Genomic DNA, 12,660 nt, shown 5'->3' on the forward strand with positions numbered 1-12,660 from the left:
TCACTTGGCTCATAAGCACTACAGCCACTGCATAATCGGTTGCTCGCTGCCTGTACCTTCACACCAAACGGAAACGTGGCACAAGCATCTGCCCCAGATACAGCTCACAGGTACCACCACAGGCTATTGTCTCATTTATGGCACTCACAGAAATTAAGCTTCAGCAAAGGCAAAAAATTTCTCTGGGGTCAGGCTCTCACAGCACCTTCACCAACAGATCCCTTCTTGCAGGCCTGTGAGTCCATGACTACTTCCACCTCTCACCTGCTCTCACACTTGGTTCATGAGCACTGATGCCACCACAAGCTCCTGGCACTCACACTGGTCTCACAGGAACTGGAAGCTTGCCGCTCCAGAATCAAGCTCCCCCAGCCCTAATCCATCTCTTCTCACAAGCCTCCACAACAGCCTGAATCTCAACAACCTCTTACCCAGCTCACAAGTACCTTTGTTCTCTCAGCAAATGGAAACACAGCAAAGACATCTACTGCTTCAGGATAAGAATGTGGCCACCCCTGTACCCTAGCAGGTCCCTTCCTGCACCTCCGTAAGCCCTGTAAACTGAGCCTGATGAACTAACAAAGCCCATGCATGTTTTCACCCCCAGCCACCTGCACACCAAACAGAAACCTAGCTCTCCATGCTCCAGAACAAGGCTCTCACTTGTGCCTTCAGGCATAATCTGCAGTACCCTTAGCACCTACCTGACCTGCTTGAAGCACCCACAGCAAATTAAAGACTAAGACACTCTCCCACTCCCTGCGCTGCCAAGTGCAGATATAGACTAGATATCATGAAAAATTTCTTCACCAAAAGGCTGATCAGGCACTGGAACAGGGTGTCCACGGCAGTGGTTGAATCACCATCCCTGAAAAGTGTCCAGAAAGCATGTAGATGAAGACCCCAACCATATGGCTGAGTGGTGGTCTTGACAGTCCTTGGGTAAGGGTTGGACTTGATGATCTTAAAGGTCTTTTCCAACCTAGTTGATTCTATGATTTTAAGTCCATGCTCTCAAGGACATGACCTCCCCTAAGCACCACCTCACCTCACCAACTCCCTCTCCAGGGCTGCCCTCATGCTGTCCCCTGCTCTGATGTAAGGCACCACACCACGATCCCACCCTCGGGTCATGTAACACCACCACACACCTTTCTCAGCCCCACCGCCACCTCACGTCGTCCCTCGGTCGGCTCAGAGCCTCCCCAGCACCCACCACTTAACTCATGACACCTCAGGCCAACTGAAAGCCTCCCTCCTCGACAGTAAGAGCCCACCCGTGGCACCACCCGGCCCTGTGCCCCTGAGTGAAGTCAAGCCTGGCGAAAAGCCATCAGTATGGGAATCCCCCCACTGCGTTCACCTGAGGAACCCCACCTGTGCCACGCACCCACCGGATGGGACTCCCACTGCCTGACTGCACCACTCCATCGTGGCTCTGCCCCACAGAGCTCCTGCACAAGGTGCCATGACACGCTACCCCCCACCCCGAAAACCTGCCCATGTGTGTGCGTCCGGATGGGTGCGAAACGTGAACAAATCCTTCACACCTGCCACACGCCCTTAGGAAGCTGCACATGACACAGGGAAGTATTTTAGGTACTTTTGATACCGAACTGAACTATTTCATTGGCATAGTCATGGACAAAGCTACAGGGATTCTCATCTGGTTCTTTTGTTGCATGCCTTCCTTATTTGAGAATCCTTGTAGCCACAGCACCTCTGGGCAACCTGTGCCAGTGCCTCACCACTCTCACAGGAAGGAAGCTCTTACAGGTCCCTTCCAGCCCTATTAATTCTGTGTTGTGGGCCATCCTCCTTTCGAGAAGGCCTGAGAAATAGGTAAACAGCTCCAAAGGGAAACAAAGGAACCTCTCAGATCACAAGCTAGCTCAAACAAGAACATGCAGTTAACCGGCAAGACTAAACACGCATTCCCATGTCCCTAACTAACGGATTGCCATAACGGGTAAAATGAGTGGGGGTATTTCCTCCCAAACGACCACCCACAGAGACCATTCCTCAAATTCACAGCGCCTGAAGCACAGCCTTATCTACCAAAGCTGCCATACACATGAGTAAAAAGGACTGGGTGGGGATTTTGCGGAACTATGATGAATGCGCATATAGTAAATTTATATGAGGTGCAAACTGTCTCTTCTCCGTGTGCATGACAGGCAGAGTGATCCCTATGCACCCAGTACCGTAATAAAGTAATGTCGGCTTTCTAACTTGTCATTCTGGTTAGAGAGTTTATTTCCCAGGTTTCAGTAACGCTTTTACAGAGAAAAGCGACAATCAGAAAGTTTAAAATGCACCTAAAAGGGATGTGGGGGGATCACCCTGATGCCCCTAACCCTCTCCCGATCCCTCCCTCCTCTTCCTGCATACACCGCTGCGCTCGTCGTCGGACAGCTGCTATCTCCAGCCGAGGGAGCGGCTCCCGTCACCGCTCCCCTGCGGCCGCCCTTTTCTCGCATCCTAAACTATCGCGACAGCCAGTCCGTGCGTGGCGAACCCACAGCTACCAGCCCTTCGCTGCACCCACAGCAGGACGTGCCCGCACGAACGGGAACCGCCGCCCACCAGCTGAAGCGAAACCACTGGCACATGACGTCATGCGCTGCGCGCCTGGCAGCTTTTAACCCTGTTCCCACGGTGGCGCGACCCGCCCCGTTAAAAGTCCCGCCTCACGGGGTGGGCGCGTTGTTGCTGACGAAAGCGAAGATGGCGGCTGCCGTCTCTGAGCTGCTGACCGGATGGTGCCTTTTCGGCCTGGCGTTGCTGGTGAGAGGCGCATCCCGTGGCCCAGCTGTCCCAACTATGGCACCCCTTGCACTCCGCTATCCCTACCAGGGTTTTGTTCTTCCGTTTTCGGTCTCTCCTTGTTACAGTTCCGGGTTCCCGCTTGATCTCCTCGCTCGGGCTGTCCCACCAGCTGCCCCAGCAGCGAGTCCTTTCCCGCAGCTCTTAGCGGCGGTGGCTCGTAGAGGTCGGTGGAACCCGCAGCTGATGAGACAAGGCTGCCTCGCCTTCCTGTAGTTAGCCCTTCTTGTGTGTGTTCCAGCCCTTCTTGTGTGTAAGTACTGCTCTTGCTGTTGCTCGAGCTGTGCTTAGCCAAGTACGGAAAATGAACTATGTGCGGTGAATATAGCACTGAAGGATGTGGACCTGTTGGAACGAGTCCAGAGCAGGGTCACAGAGGTGATGAGAGGGCTAGAGCACCTCTTCTATCAGGACAGGCTGAGAGAGCTGGGCTTGTTCAGCCTGGAGAAGGCTCGGGGAGACCTTAGCCTATGGGGGTCCTACGAGAAGGTTGGAAAGTGAGTTTATACAAGGGCATATAGTAATAGGACAAGGGGGAATGACTTTAAATTAAAAAAGGTAGATTTAAATTAGTAAGAATTTCCTTACTGTGAGGGTGGTGAGGTGCTGGCACAGGTTGCCTAGAGAGGCTGTGGCTGCCCCACCCCTGGCAGTGTTCAAGGCCAGGTTGAATGAGGCTTTGAGCAACCTGGTCCAGTGGAAAATGTCCTTGTCTGTGGCAGGGGATGGAACTAGGTGTTCTTTAAGATCTCTTCCAACCCAGACCGTTCTGTAGTGTTTAGGACTGAGGTTAAAAGTCTGCTGATGCTCTGTCAGTCATGAATACCAAGACACAGGGTTTAACTTCAGTGCCCGCTTTCTAACATCCTCATTGTTCAACTCATAACTTTCTTTTCTTGTGGGTTTCAGGCTATTCTGATTTTCTGCTGGGTTTATGTGCGCAAGTACCAGAGTCGTCGGGAAAGTGAAGTGATTTCTACTATAACAGCTATCTTTGCACTGGCGGTCGCTCTTATCTCGTCAGCGCTACTACCAGTGGATATCTTTTTGGTTTCATATATGAAAAATCAAAATGGTACATTTAAGGTATGGACTTTTAAAAATGTTAATTGCCTCTTCAGAAGAAGTACTTATGTTAAAAAGGGATGTTCTTGGGTTGACAAAGTGTTTTAACTGAATACTAATATATGATCTAGTGCCTGAGTATTTGGGAAAGCTGGAAACTAGTACTCTGAATACAGCACTGAACTTTTGTTTGAACTGGATTTCAGTTTTCATTTCTATTACCTATTTTTGATACTCTACTAATTTGCAAATGCTTCTACTTTCTGTTGTGCGAAGAGGAGTGTGTATGCTGTCCTGAAAATATAAATAAATCTCTTAAATGTTGCTTTTTAGTACATCATTGTGGGGCATGGTAGAATGCAATTTGTTGCTCCTTTGCTCAAAACCAGTTTGCATTGCCCATTTGAAGTTTATAAATTTTTTTTTGCCAAAATTCTTTTAATTCTGGTAATGAAACATTTGGACTTGTAAAGACTCCCTGTGTTAATCTACCCATGTTGTAGAGTCTGGGTTAACAAGCACTTTTTTAAAGAGGGGAAGGTGGAGCGACCCTTGGGCAAGGTAGATATAGTAATATCTCTTCTTGGCTGATAGGGCCTGAACTGAGCTACTGTTTTTGTGAACTTAAGCTGTAGGGTGTTGCTGTGCAGAATGAGTTCTTAGTGGGATGAGTACTCACTGTGGTCTGCTGTAAGCCTTTTTGAAAGTAGGAGTTCTTCCCAATGCTTAAAGCTTCAGCCTTTTTAATTTTAGAGGAAGGTTCTTGAAGGTATTAACTTTGTGAGGACACCCCCATTAGAAATAGGTCAAACTGGAGAATATTAGTAACTTGAATAACTTCTTAGTTTGGTTTGGAGCCCACCTGGATCTGTAGTAAAAGATATGATCCTGGAACAAATGAGGGAGTGGTGCCTGTGCATTAAACTGAAAGACTGTGTTTCCTTCCAGCCCTGCTTCCAAAGGAAAACCTAGCTCCTGCTAGATCCTTTATAAAGCTTCAGAACTAGCTTGCAGCCAATACTTTTAGCTGGTGCTCATGTAAATGTAAGTCGTAAGAAGCTTTTGAAAATGAGTTGTGATGTGATTCTTGGGCTGTTTATTAGTAGTAGCAATACAGGACAAATTAAGCTTTTGCTTAATGCTGTTGTTAAAAGCTTGTGTATTCAGGCCTTCTTTCTTGAGAATTAAAATGACTGTAGAAGTTGGAAGAAGGCTTTCGTATGTCATGATACTAGCAGTTTAATGAGAATAATACTATGTATTAAGAAATATATTGAGCATGACTAGCTAGAGAATAAACAATGATGTAACTAGGCCTAGCTGAAAAAAGTGTATCTGCTGGGGGCCAAGCAGAATTTCTAGTTGCAAAGGAGACCTATTTTGTTAATTTATGCATTCCCTGATTTGAGAAACAAACCTGTGAGGAGAATAGGAGTCCCAATGGGGTCGTGTAGTCCCTACAGCCTTATTTAAGGAAGTATGTGTAATAGAAGAAAAACTACTATACTTGAAGTACTGTTTTTCTTGTGCTGTGGTGCATAGATTCTGTTTAAAAATTGTACCTGAAAACATGCTATTACACTGGTGGTAAAGCTTTTCTCTCTTTAAAGTACCCTTTTGCCTGTGCTTCTGAGGCTTCTTGGTCCTGCTTAGTTCCTAGTGTTTGTAGATGCTGCTCTTAGCCTGTTGAAATAAAATTGCTGCGTGCTACCTTTCAGAAGAATTATTTTTTTCTCTCTTAAGGCTCAGATGAATGAGTTTCTACTTTGCAGGAATAGCATGAGAACTAATACGCTTGTCCAACACAAGTGTTGAAATTGGTGTGGAAATATTAATGTAACCTTTCTGATAAAGTTGAGTGAAGTCAGACCACACAAACCTATATGTAAACAGCTTGCTGATTTGGTAGTCTCAGTTTAGGAGTAATGTCAAGTTAGGAGGTTCACAGCATCTAAATGTGAAATATTCCTGAATTGTTAAAGCTTTTAACTCTGTCCTGTGTAACAGGCTTTTTTTCCTGCTACTGCTTCACGAGTAGAATGGACTGGATTGGGTTCAGAACATTTCTGAGAGACTACTACCCTTTTCCTGGAGCTTTCTTCAAGCTCAGCACCTCCAAGGCCCTATATCTGACCTGGGGTCTGAAGGACTGGGACTGGCAAGAATCCTTTATTGCTTTTGTATGGCCAGAATGAGTGGGTCTTCTCTAGATGATTCCCCTCAATGAATTTTTGAGGTGAATCCAGATAGTGGATGTGGATAATGTTCTCTGTAGATAAGTAATTAATTCATCAAAAAAACCCCACCAACTGGGTTATTCCAGAGCTTATGCCAGAAGAGTAGTAGCAGTTATGCAGATCATAGGTAAACACTTTTTTGCTGCACATATTCCTTTCCTCTACCTCTTCCAACTGTAATTCCCTGCATCAGTGTTAGAGATGAGGAAGTCAAGGATGCTCAACTTACAAGGAAGTGGTACTGTATTTGGACTTTTAGTTAATTTTTAATGCATCTGACCCTACTATCAACTTGCAGGTATTGAGTTTTTTTTTCTGTGAACAACCTGCAAAAAGCATGTTATATTAATAGCAGAGGGTAAATTGAAGGCATAGTCTTGTGGTTCAGAATTCTCATTATGATTTGTGTGTTCAGTGGCAAGTAAAGGTGCGTGTCATGGCAACAAGGATTAGTTTAACTGTCTAAAGTGAGATACCCAGGCAGATTACCTTTCTGTGAAGGCTGTCAAAATGATGCTGCTTTTTGAGTTCACTTAAAGCAGTGTTGTGTAGCCCTTTTCCATCATGTGTTCTGAGGTGTCTTCCTTGACAAGGGCCATATAGTATACCTTGGTCAGCCTTTGATAACCTTGAGGTCCTGTCCATTCTGACAGGACTGTTGAATTTAACGTACCGTTTCTACATATTTCAATTAAGACCAATTTTTCTTCACTATAAAGAAGTGGCTTATGGCATTCGGTACCTGTTGGTCTTGCTGTATTTTGTGAGACTTAACAAATGTTATCTTAAAGGTTTAATAATGATCAGTTTTGATATTAGGTTTTGCATAGTAGTTCTGTAGTCTTTTAGGGAAGGAGCAGTGGTGCATGGACTTGGATGGTCATTATTCCTATGTACCATAAAAGAGCTTTTCTGGAGGGTGGGATTACTTTGATTCATTGTGGCGTTAAGTAGGAAAGCAGGCTTTTGGTTCTAGCACTAATCAGAAGAACTTGAGTATTATTTTGTAAGTGAAGTCCTGATAATATTTGCCAGAACCACTTTTATCTTGACTGTTTTGGCTGTTTCCATTGACAGTGCTTTAATTTGTGCAGTGGAGTTCAAATATATCCAGTTGGATATGATCTGTTTGATCTGAAAGCTTGTTTGATTTATAACAAGCACTTGGGAACAGAAAACCTCACCCTGCCTTAAAGACTTAAGATTGCTGATGTCTGGGTCGGACCTACAAGTCTCATAAATATTTAAAACAAAGCTGATAGTGTTTTGCAGCAGAAAGACTTCTTGAAACAAGGATGTTATCACCATAGTGTCTTTTTTTTTTTTAATCTGTTGTTGATGCAGCAGAAGGCAGGTGATGACACACATTTCTTTTTGAAATGTGTGTATTCTTGCTAATTATATGAAGTTAAGTCAGTGATACTTCTTTCAGTCTGGTTAGACTGAACACCTGATAAAACTTGTGTGTCTGCATGAATAATTAAAAGCCAGTTGTCTCCTTAATGATTCAAGTAGTAATGTCTGTTTAATAAGAGATCATTTTTGCAGACCATTCTATGAAGATTTTGTATCTTTATGTAGCTGCTTTAGGATACAGAATCACTAGATCTGTCAGATGTTTTTATTCTAGAAAGATGTTCACTGAGAAATCATTATCAAATGAGACCATGCTTCCTGTCCTTAGGAATTATTGTGTAGGAATTGTGAGATAGCAATATTTGGCCAGGTGTGGCTGAGATATGAATGGAGAATGTTATTCTCCATGTGGTGGTCAGAATCGTGGCTTTGTCCCATTTTGGGGGTAACAGGTTGGAAGATCTGAGACCTGGGTGTGAAATTTCTTCTTGTGTAACCTGCTATGACCCACTCACCAGTTCTTGGTATTGCATCTTCGTTTTGTTGGCTAAGCTTTGGGACAGGCTGATCAGCAGAATGACTGGTCCATCTACATTTAATGAAACATCACAAATACTGAAACTCGGAATGTTGCATCGTTTTAAGCTGTATTAAGGTACATTTGCAGAGAGTGGAAGCTGTCTTCATTGGGTGCTTGTGAAATTGTTACAAAGTCCTTTAGCGACAGTAGAAATACCTGTTTTAAGAGGGACAAAAGAATGAAATTCATGGCTATTCCCTCACCAAAAAGTGGGGAAGGTAAAAAATGTCAGATTAGCTTGTACTGCTTTCATCTGGGGAAGTTATCTGTGCAGTTTGAATAATACTGTTCTGTTGAAATATGTTAATCTAAGTCATGAACTGGACATAGTTGCTGGCAGAAGGAAGACTGGGGGAAGCAAGTGCTCTTTGTAACTGATTTTCTATGAATGTAATTATAAAATTAATCTTCTGAGGGAGCTTTGCTTTGGTTTAAAGTTAGGTTAAACAGAAGTGTCTTAAACTGCCTTTTTTAATCTTTATTTACATAACATTTTATCAAAGGATTTAGTTTTTACACCTGTAACTGTACTTAAATTTCCTGAATCCCTCAACATGGCTTGTGTTAAGAAATCCGTGAGAGTAATACATTAATCTAGGCCATCATACTCATTGTACATATCCCTGCAAATTGTTGATTCCCTTATCTATCAATGCAATGCACTGGTACAGGTGTTTTAAAGATGGTAGGATGTAGGCTTGCTAACCTGCATGGAACAGGATGAAGTACAGCAGAACAGTGCAGAATGCCTGAATTCTGCAGATCTTAAGAGAATTTGTAGTCACATTTATGCATCTTAAACTCCTGTTGAAGGCAGTAATGAATGCTCACCTTTGTAGTCTGTTGTGCTTCTGTGGTGTTTGCTGTATATATTGTAGGCTTGGGCTGTAACTGGGGAAGAAGAAAATGCACTAGATGTAGAGGCTGTCCAGATAAGTTTTTACATTGAGTCCTGGATATGTGTGTCCAGTAAACTCATACACCTATCAACTTGAGACACCAGCACTGCTGCTGAGAATGTCAGAGCTCTGACGCTTACTATGTAGCAGTGCTTCTTGCTTTTGACAAAGACACTGCTGCTGTCACAAGCTTTTTGAAACAGCTCAGATGAACTAGTTAGCTGCTTTTGAGATGCTGATGATGTGTGCATATGGATAATTCGTCAGCAAGAGAAGGATTTTTCAATTTGTGTAAATGTGGGGCTTCAGCAGCTGACTGAAAGCTGACATAATAGGTATAATATACCATTAAATTCCCTTGAATTACAGATTTCATGGCAAAGTAAAAGTTTGTAAGTTCAGTCATGTGTACACAATGGTGAAATGTACACATCTTTATCTTTTAATGTAAGATAACATCTCAATATTTTAATATGCTGTAATGTATGCTTCCTAGTATATTACTCAGTCCTGTTGATAACTTAATTTGAGCAACAGAATGAAAAACAATTGCTGTGTCTTAAAGATTTACATCTGTATCCTGTTATAAATGTTACTAATGCTTTTTCTGGAGTTGGAGGAGAAGGATCCTTTTGGCAGTTAAGCCCTGTTGTATTTCAGTTACTAGCTATCTCATCCTGTAAAGTGGCCATGACACTTAAACTTCAGGTCTTACTATAGCTTTTCATGCTTATTCTTGGTGTGGGTTTTGAATGTCTCTCCTTTGCTCACTGGAGAGATCTTTGTTGAATGCTTACTTGGAAGTAAATAGTGCCACCTGTTCAGTCTTGCTTTTCTCTTAGGTGTAATTAAAGCAATGCATTTCCATAATTTTTAACACTAGTTAATTTAAGCAGTCTAATATCCTGTGTACATATTCTAAAGATCAAATTCTTTTGTGGTGTCTTTTTATACAAATGGCTAGAATTTTTTCAGTTGAAATGCTGTTGTGCTTGAGCCTGACAGTCTTGAAAGGTTGGGCTTATTGTATGCTTGACAAATACTTAAGGTGTTCCTTTTGTCACTTTTGCTAAAATATTTTTCATGAATTTTTGCTGATTAGAGAACAAAATGCACATGTAACTTTCTACTCAAATTCCAGTTAAATGCTAACATAATGTATTTCAGGCATTGAATTTTAAAAGCTCAATATAAAGTGACCTATTCGAAGTCACTTAATATAGTAACACAAAGGAAGGGTGATACTGATTTTACCAAGGTTACAGAAAATAAGGTGTTTGTCATCAAGCCTGTGTTCTGTTGGAGTTTAGGCAGTTCTGAGAGAACTGATAAAGCAAGTAATAAGTGTCTTTGAGTTTTACCATGCGCACTCTTCAAAGAGTATGTTCACTTGCATCTTTCATGTGGTCTGTATTAGTGCATGTATCTTTACAACAACTGAAAGGGCTTGAGTTTATAAGTTTGAAGAAAGCCTATGCATAGAAATGTAAAGGCATTTTGACAATGCTGGACCTTTTCTTACCAATTCAGTTATGTTGGCATATATCCAAAATTGTTAGCTTTTGAAGAGTTTTCCTTCTGGATAACCACTTTTTTGATCTTGACTTCTTGTAGATAGGGCCACACAAGAACAGTTCTGGACTATGTTTAAGCTGTACAGACAGGCTTGGAGTTCAGGATTCAGTCCCCGAGTTTGGCTGCCAATAATCATGTTAAAAAACATTTAGCTTCCTTAAACTAATAGTTTCTCTTGAGAAGAAGAAAAAAGGGATGGGGAAGAGCTTGACTTCAGCCTTCTGGCTGGGTGCAATTACCAATGTAGTTGAAGTTGTTTTTTCACTTCCATTCTCTGAGCAGTTTGTTAGGGCTGAGTAATACAATTCTGAAAAAGATCAGATTTTGTTCTTGTTCACATAATGAATATCAATGCGGTTACATTTTGGGATTTACGGGATCTAAATCCTAACATGAGTTGATGGGTCTCTCTTTGGTAGGATTTGGGAAATACTACTCCACTAATTTCTGTGAAGAATTATGGCTTCTTGGTCAGCATGTGACTTTGTACAATAACTTCAGGAAAACAGTCTGCCCTTTGTATTATGTGAAGAGCTTCAGTGCTTACACCAGAAACTCAAAGCACACTGTTAATGTCTAAGCTCTGCTAATGTTTGAGTATCAAGTAATCCAGCAAGTTTAAATTGTAATACCTAGTTTAAGGTACCATTTGCTGAAGGTAACTTGAATAATCATGCAATTCAAATCTTGGTCAAACTAAAAAGTAAAGGGTCATTGTCCTGAAAAAGGAGATTATGGCTTAAACTGGGTGCATAACTAATAAAAATATAAGCTTGTAAGATGCAACTGAACACAATAAGTTATTTGCATGCTTATATTTAAGTACTATTGCATCTGTATGTATAAATTTCAGTCATAGTTATTCTGTGATAGAACTGCTGTGTGCATGGTGTACTGTGTCCCGGTCTGAGGCCCACAGTGCAAGAAAGACATGGAACTGTGAGAGCAAGGCCACAGTAATGGTCAGAGGGTTGGAGCATGTCTCCTATGAAGAAAGGCTGATAGAATTGCGGTTGTTCGGCCTGGAGGGTGGTGAGGCACTGGAGCATGTTACCTAGAGGAGTTGTGGATGCCCCATCCCTGGTAGTATTCAAGATCAGGTGGGACAGGGCTTGTTAGTAGAGGATGTCTCACCCCATGGTGGAGGGGGGTTGGGCTACATGATTCCTGAGGGTTTCTTCCAACCCAGACCATTCCGTTATCAAGGCAAACCTACTCTGTTCTTTCTGGTCTGTAAAATTTTACCGTTGTGAAACTCTTCTGTGCTTATTCCTGTGTGCTCAGTCATTTTCACCTTTGCTAGCACTATGTACCCAGTAATTTTTTAGAAGTAGCATTTTTGTCTATATCGCTGTGTTTGTGTTCTTTAATGAGTGATTCTTTTGTAATGTTGCCAAGTACAGTAGTAACAGGAAGTGAATCACTGTAGAGATTCTCAGAGGAATATGGGTCTTATTCCGCATCTGGAATATTGTGTCCAGTTCTGGGCCCCTCAGTTCAAGAAGGACGGGGACCTGCTGGAGAGAGTCCAGCGCAGGGCAACTAAGATGATTAAGGGAGTGGAGCATCTCCCTTATGAGGAAAGACTGAGGGAGCTGGGTCTCTAGAGAAGAGGAGACTGAGGGGTGACCTTATTAGTGTATATAAATATATACAGGGGGAGTGTCACGAGGATGGAGCCAGGCTCTACTCAGTGGCAAACAATGATAGGACAAGGGGTAATGGGTACAAACCGGAACACAAGAGGTTCCACTTAAACTTGAGAAGCAACTTCTCCTCAGTGAGGATGACGGAACACTGGAACAGGCTGCCCAGGGAGGTTGTGGAGTCTCCTTCCCTGGAGACATTCAAAACTTGCCTGGACACATTCCTGTGTAACATTATCTAGGTGTTCCTGCTCCGGCAGGGGGATTGGACTAGATGATCTTTCAAGGTCCCTTCCAATCTCTAGCATACTGTGATACTGTAATACACTACTCACATCTAGATTTACATGCTTGAAAAATAAATGTTTGATACCTTAGAGCCTTATGTACAGAATTATTCTTTGTAATTCAAAATCCTACCAAAGCAAATTCTGCTTATCAAATTCTTTTTATCAAATTGACTTTGCCCTTTGTAT

General features: G+C 42.6%; 1 protein-coding gene across 1 annotated transcript in view; it reads left to right on the forward strand.

The window, feature by feature from the left end:
• Positions 1-2,673: 2,673 nt before the first annotated feature.
• LMBRD1 (LMBR1 domain containing 1) overlaps positions 2,674-12,660 on the forward strand; it is an 81,023-nt gene continuing 71,036 nt past the window's right edge. The window contains exons 1-2 of the mRNA XM_057418797.1: positions 2,674-2,787; positions 3,736-3,912. Coding sequence (XP_057274780.1) covers positions 2,728-2,787; positions 3,736-3,912 — 237 coding nt within the window. The 5' untranslated portion in view covers positions 2,674-2,727. The remainder of the gene's footprint in view (positions 2,788-3,735; positions 3,913-12,660) is intronic.

The sequence above is a fragment of the Pezoporus wallicus genome, unplaced genomic scaffold, assembly GCF_028554395.1.
Source record: "Pezoporus wallicus isolate ANWC-B61680 ecotype Strahan unplaced genomic scaffold, APGP_CSIRO_Pwel_v1 contig_4901, whole genome shotgun sequence".
NCBI classification, from domain to species: domain Eukaryota; kingdom Metazoa; phylum Chordata; class Aves; order Psittaciformes; family Psittacidae; genus Pezoporus; species Pezoporus wallicus.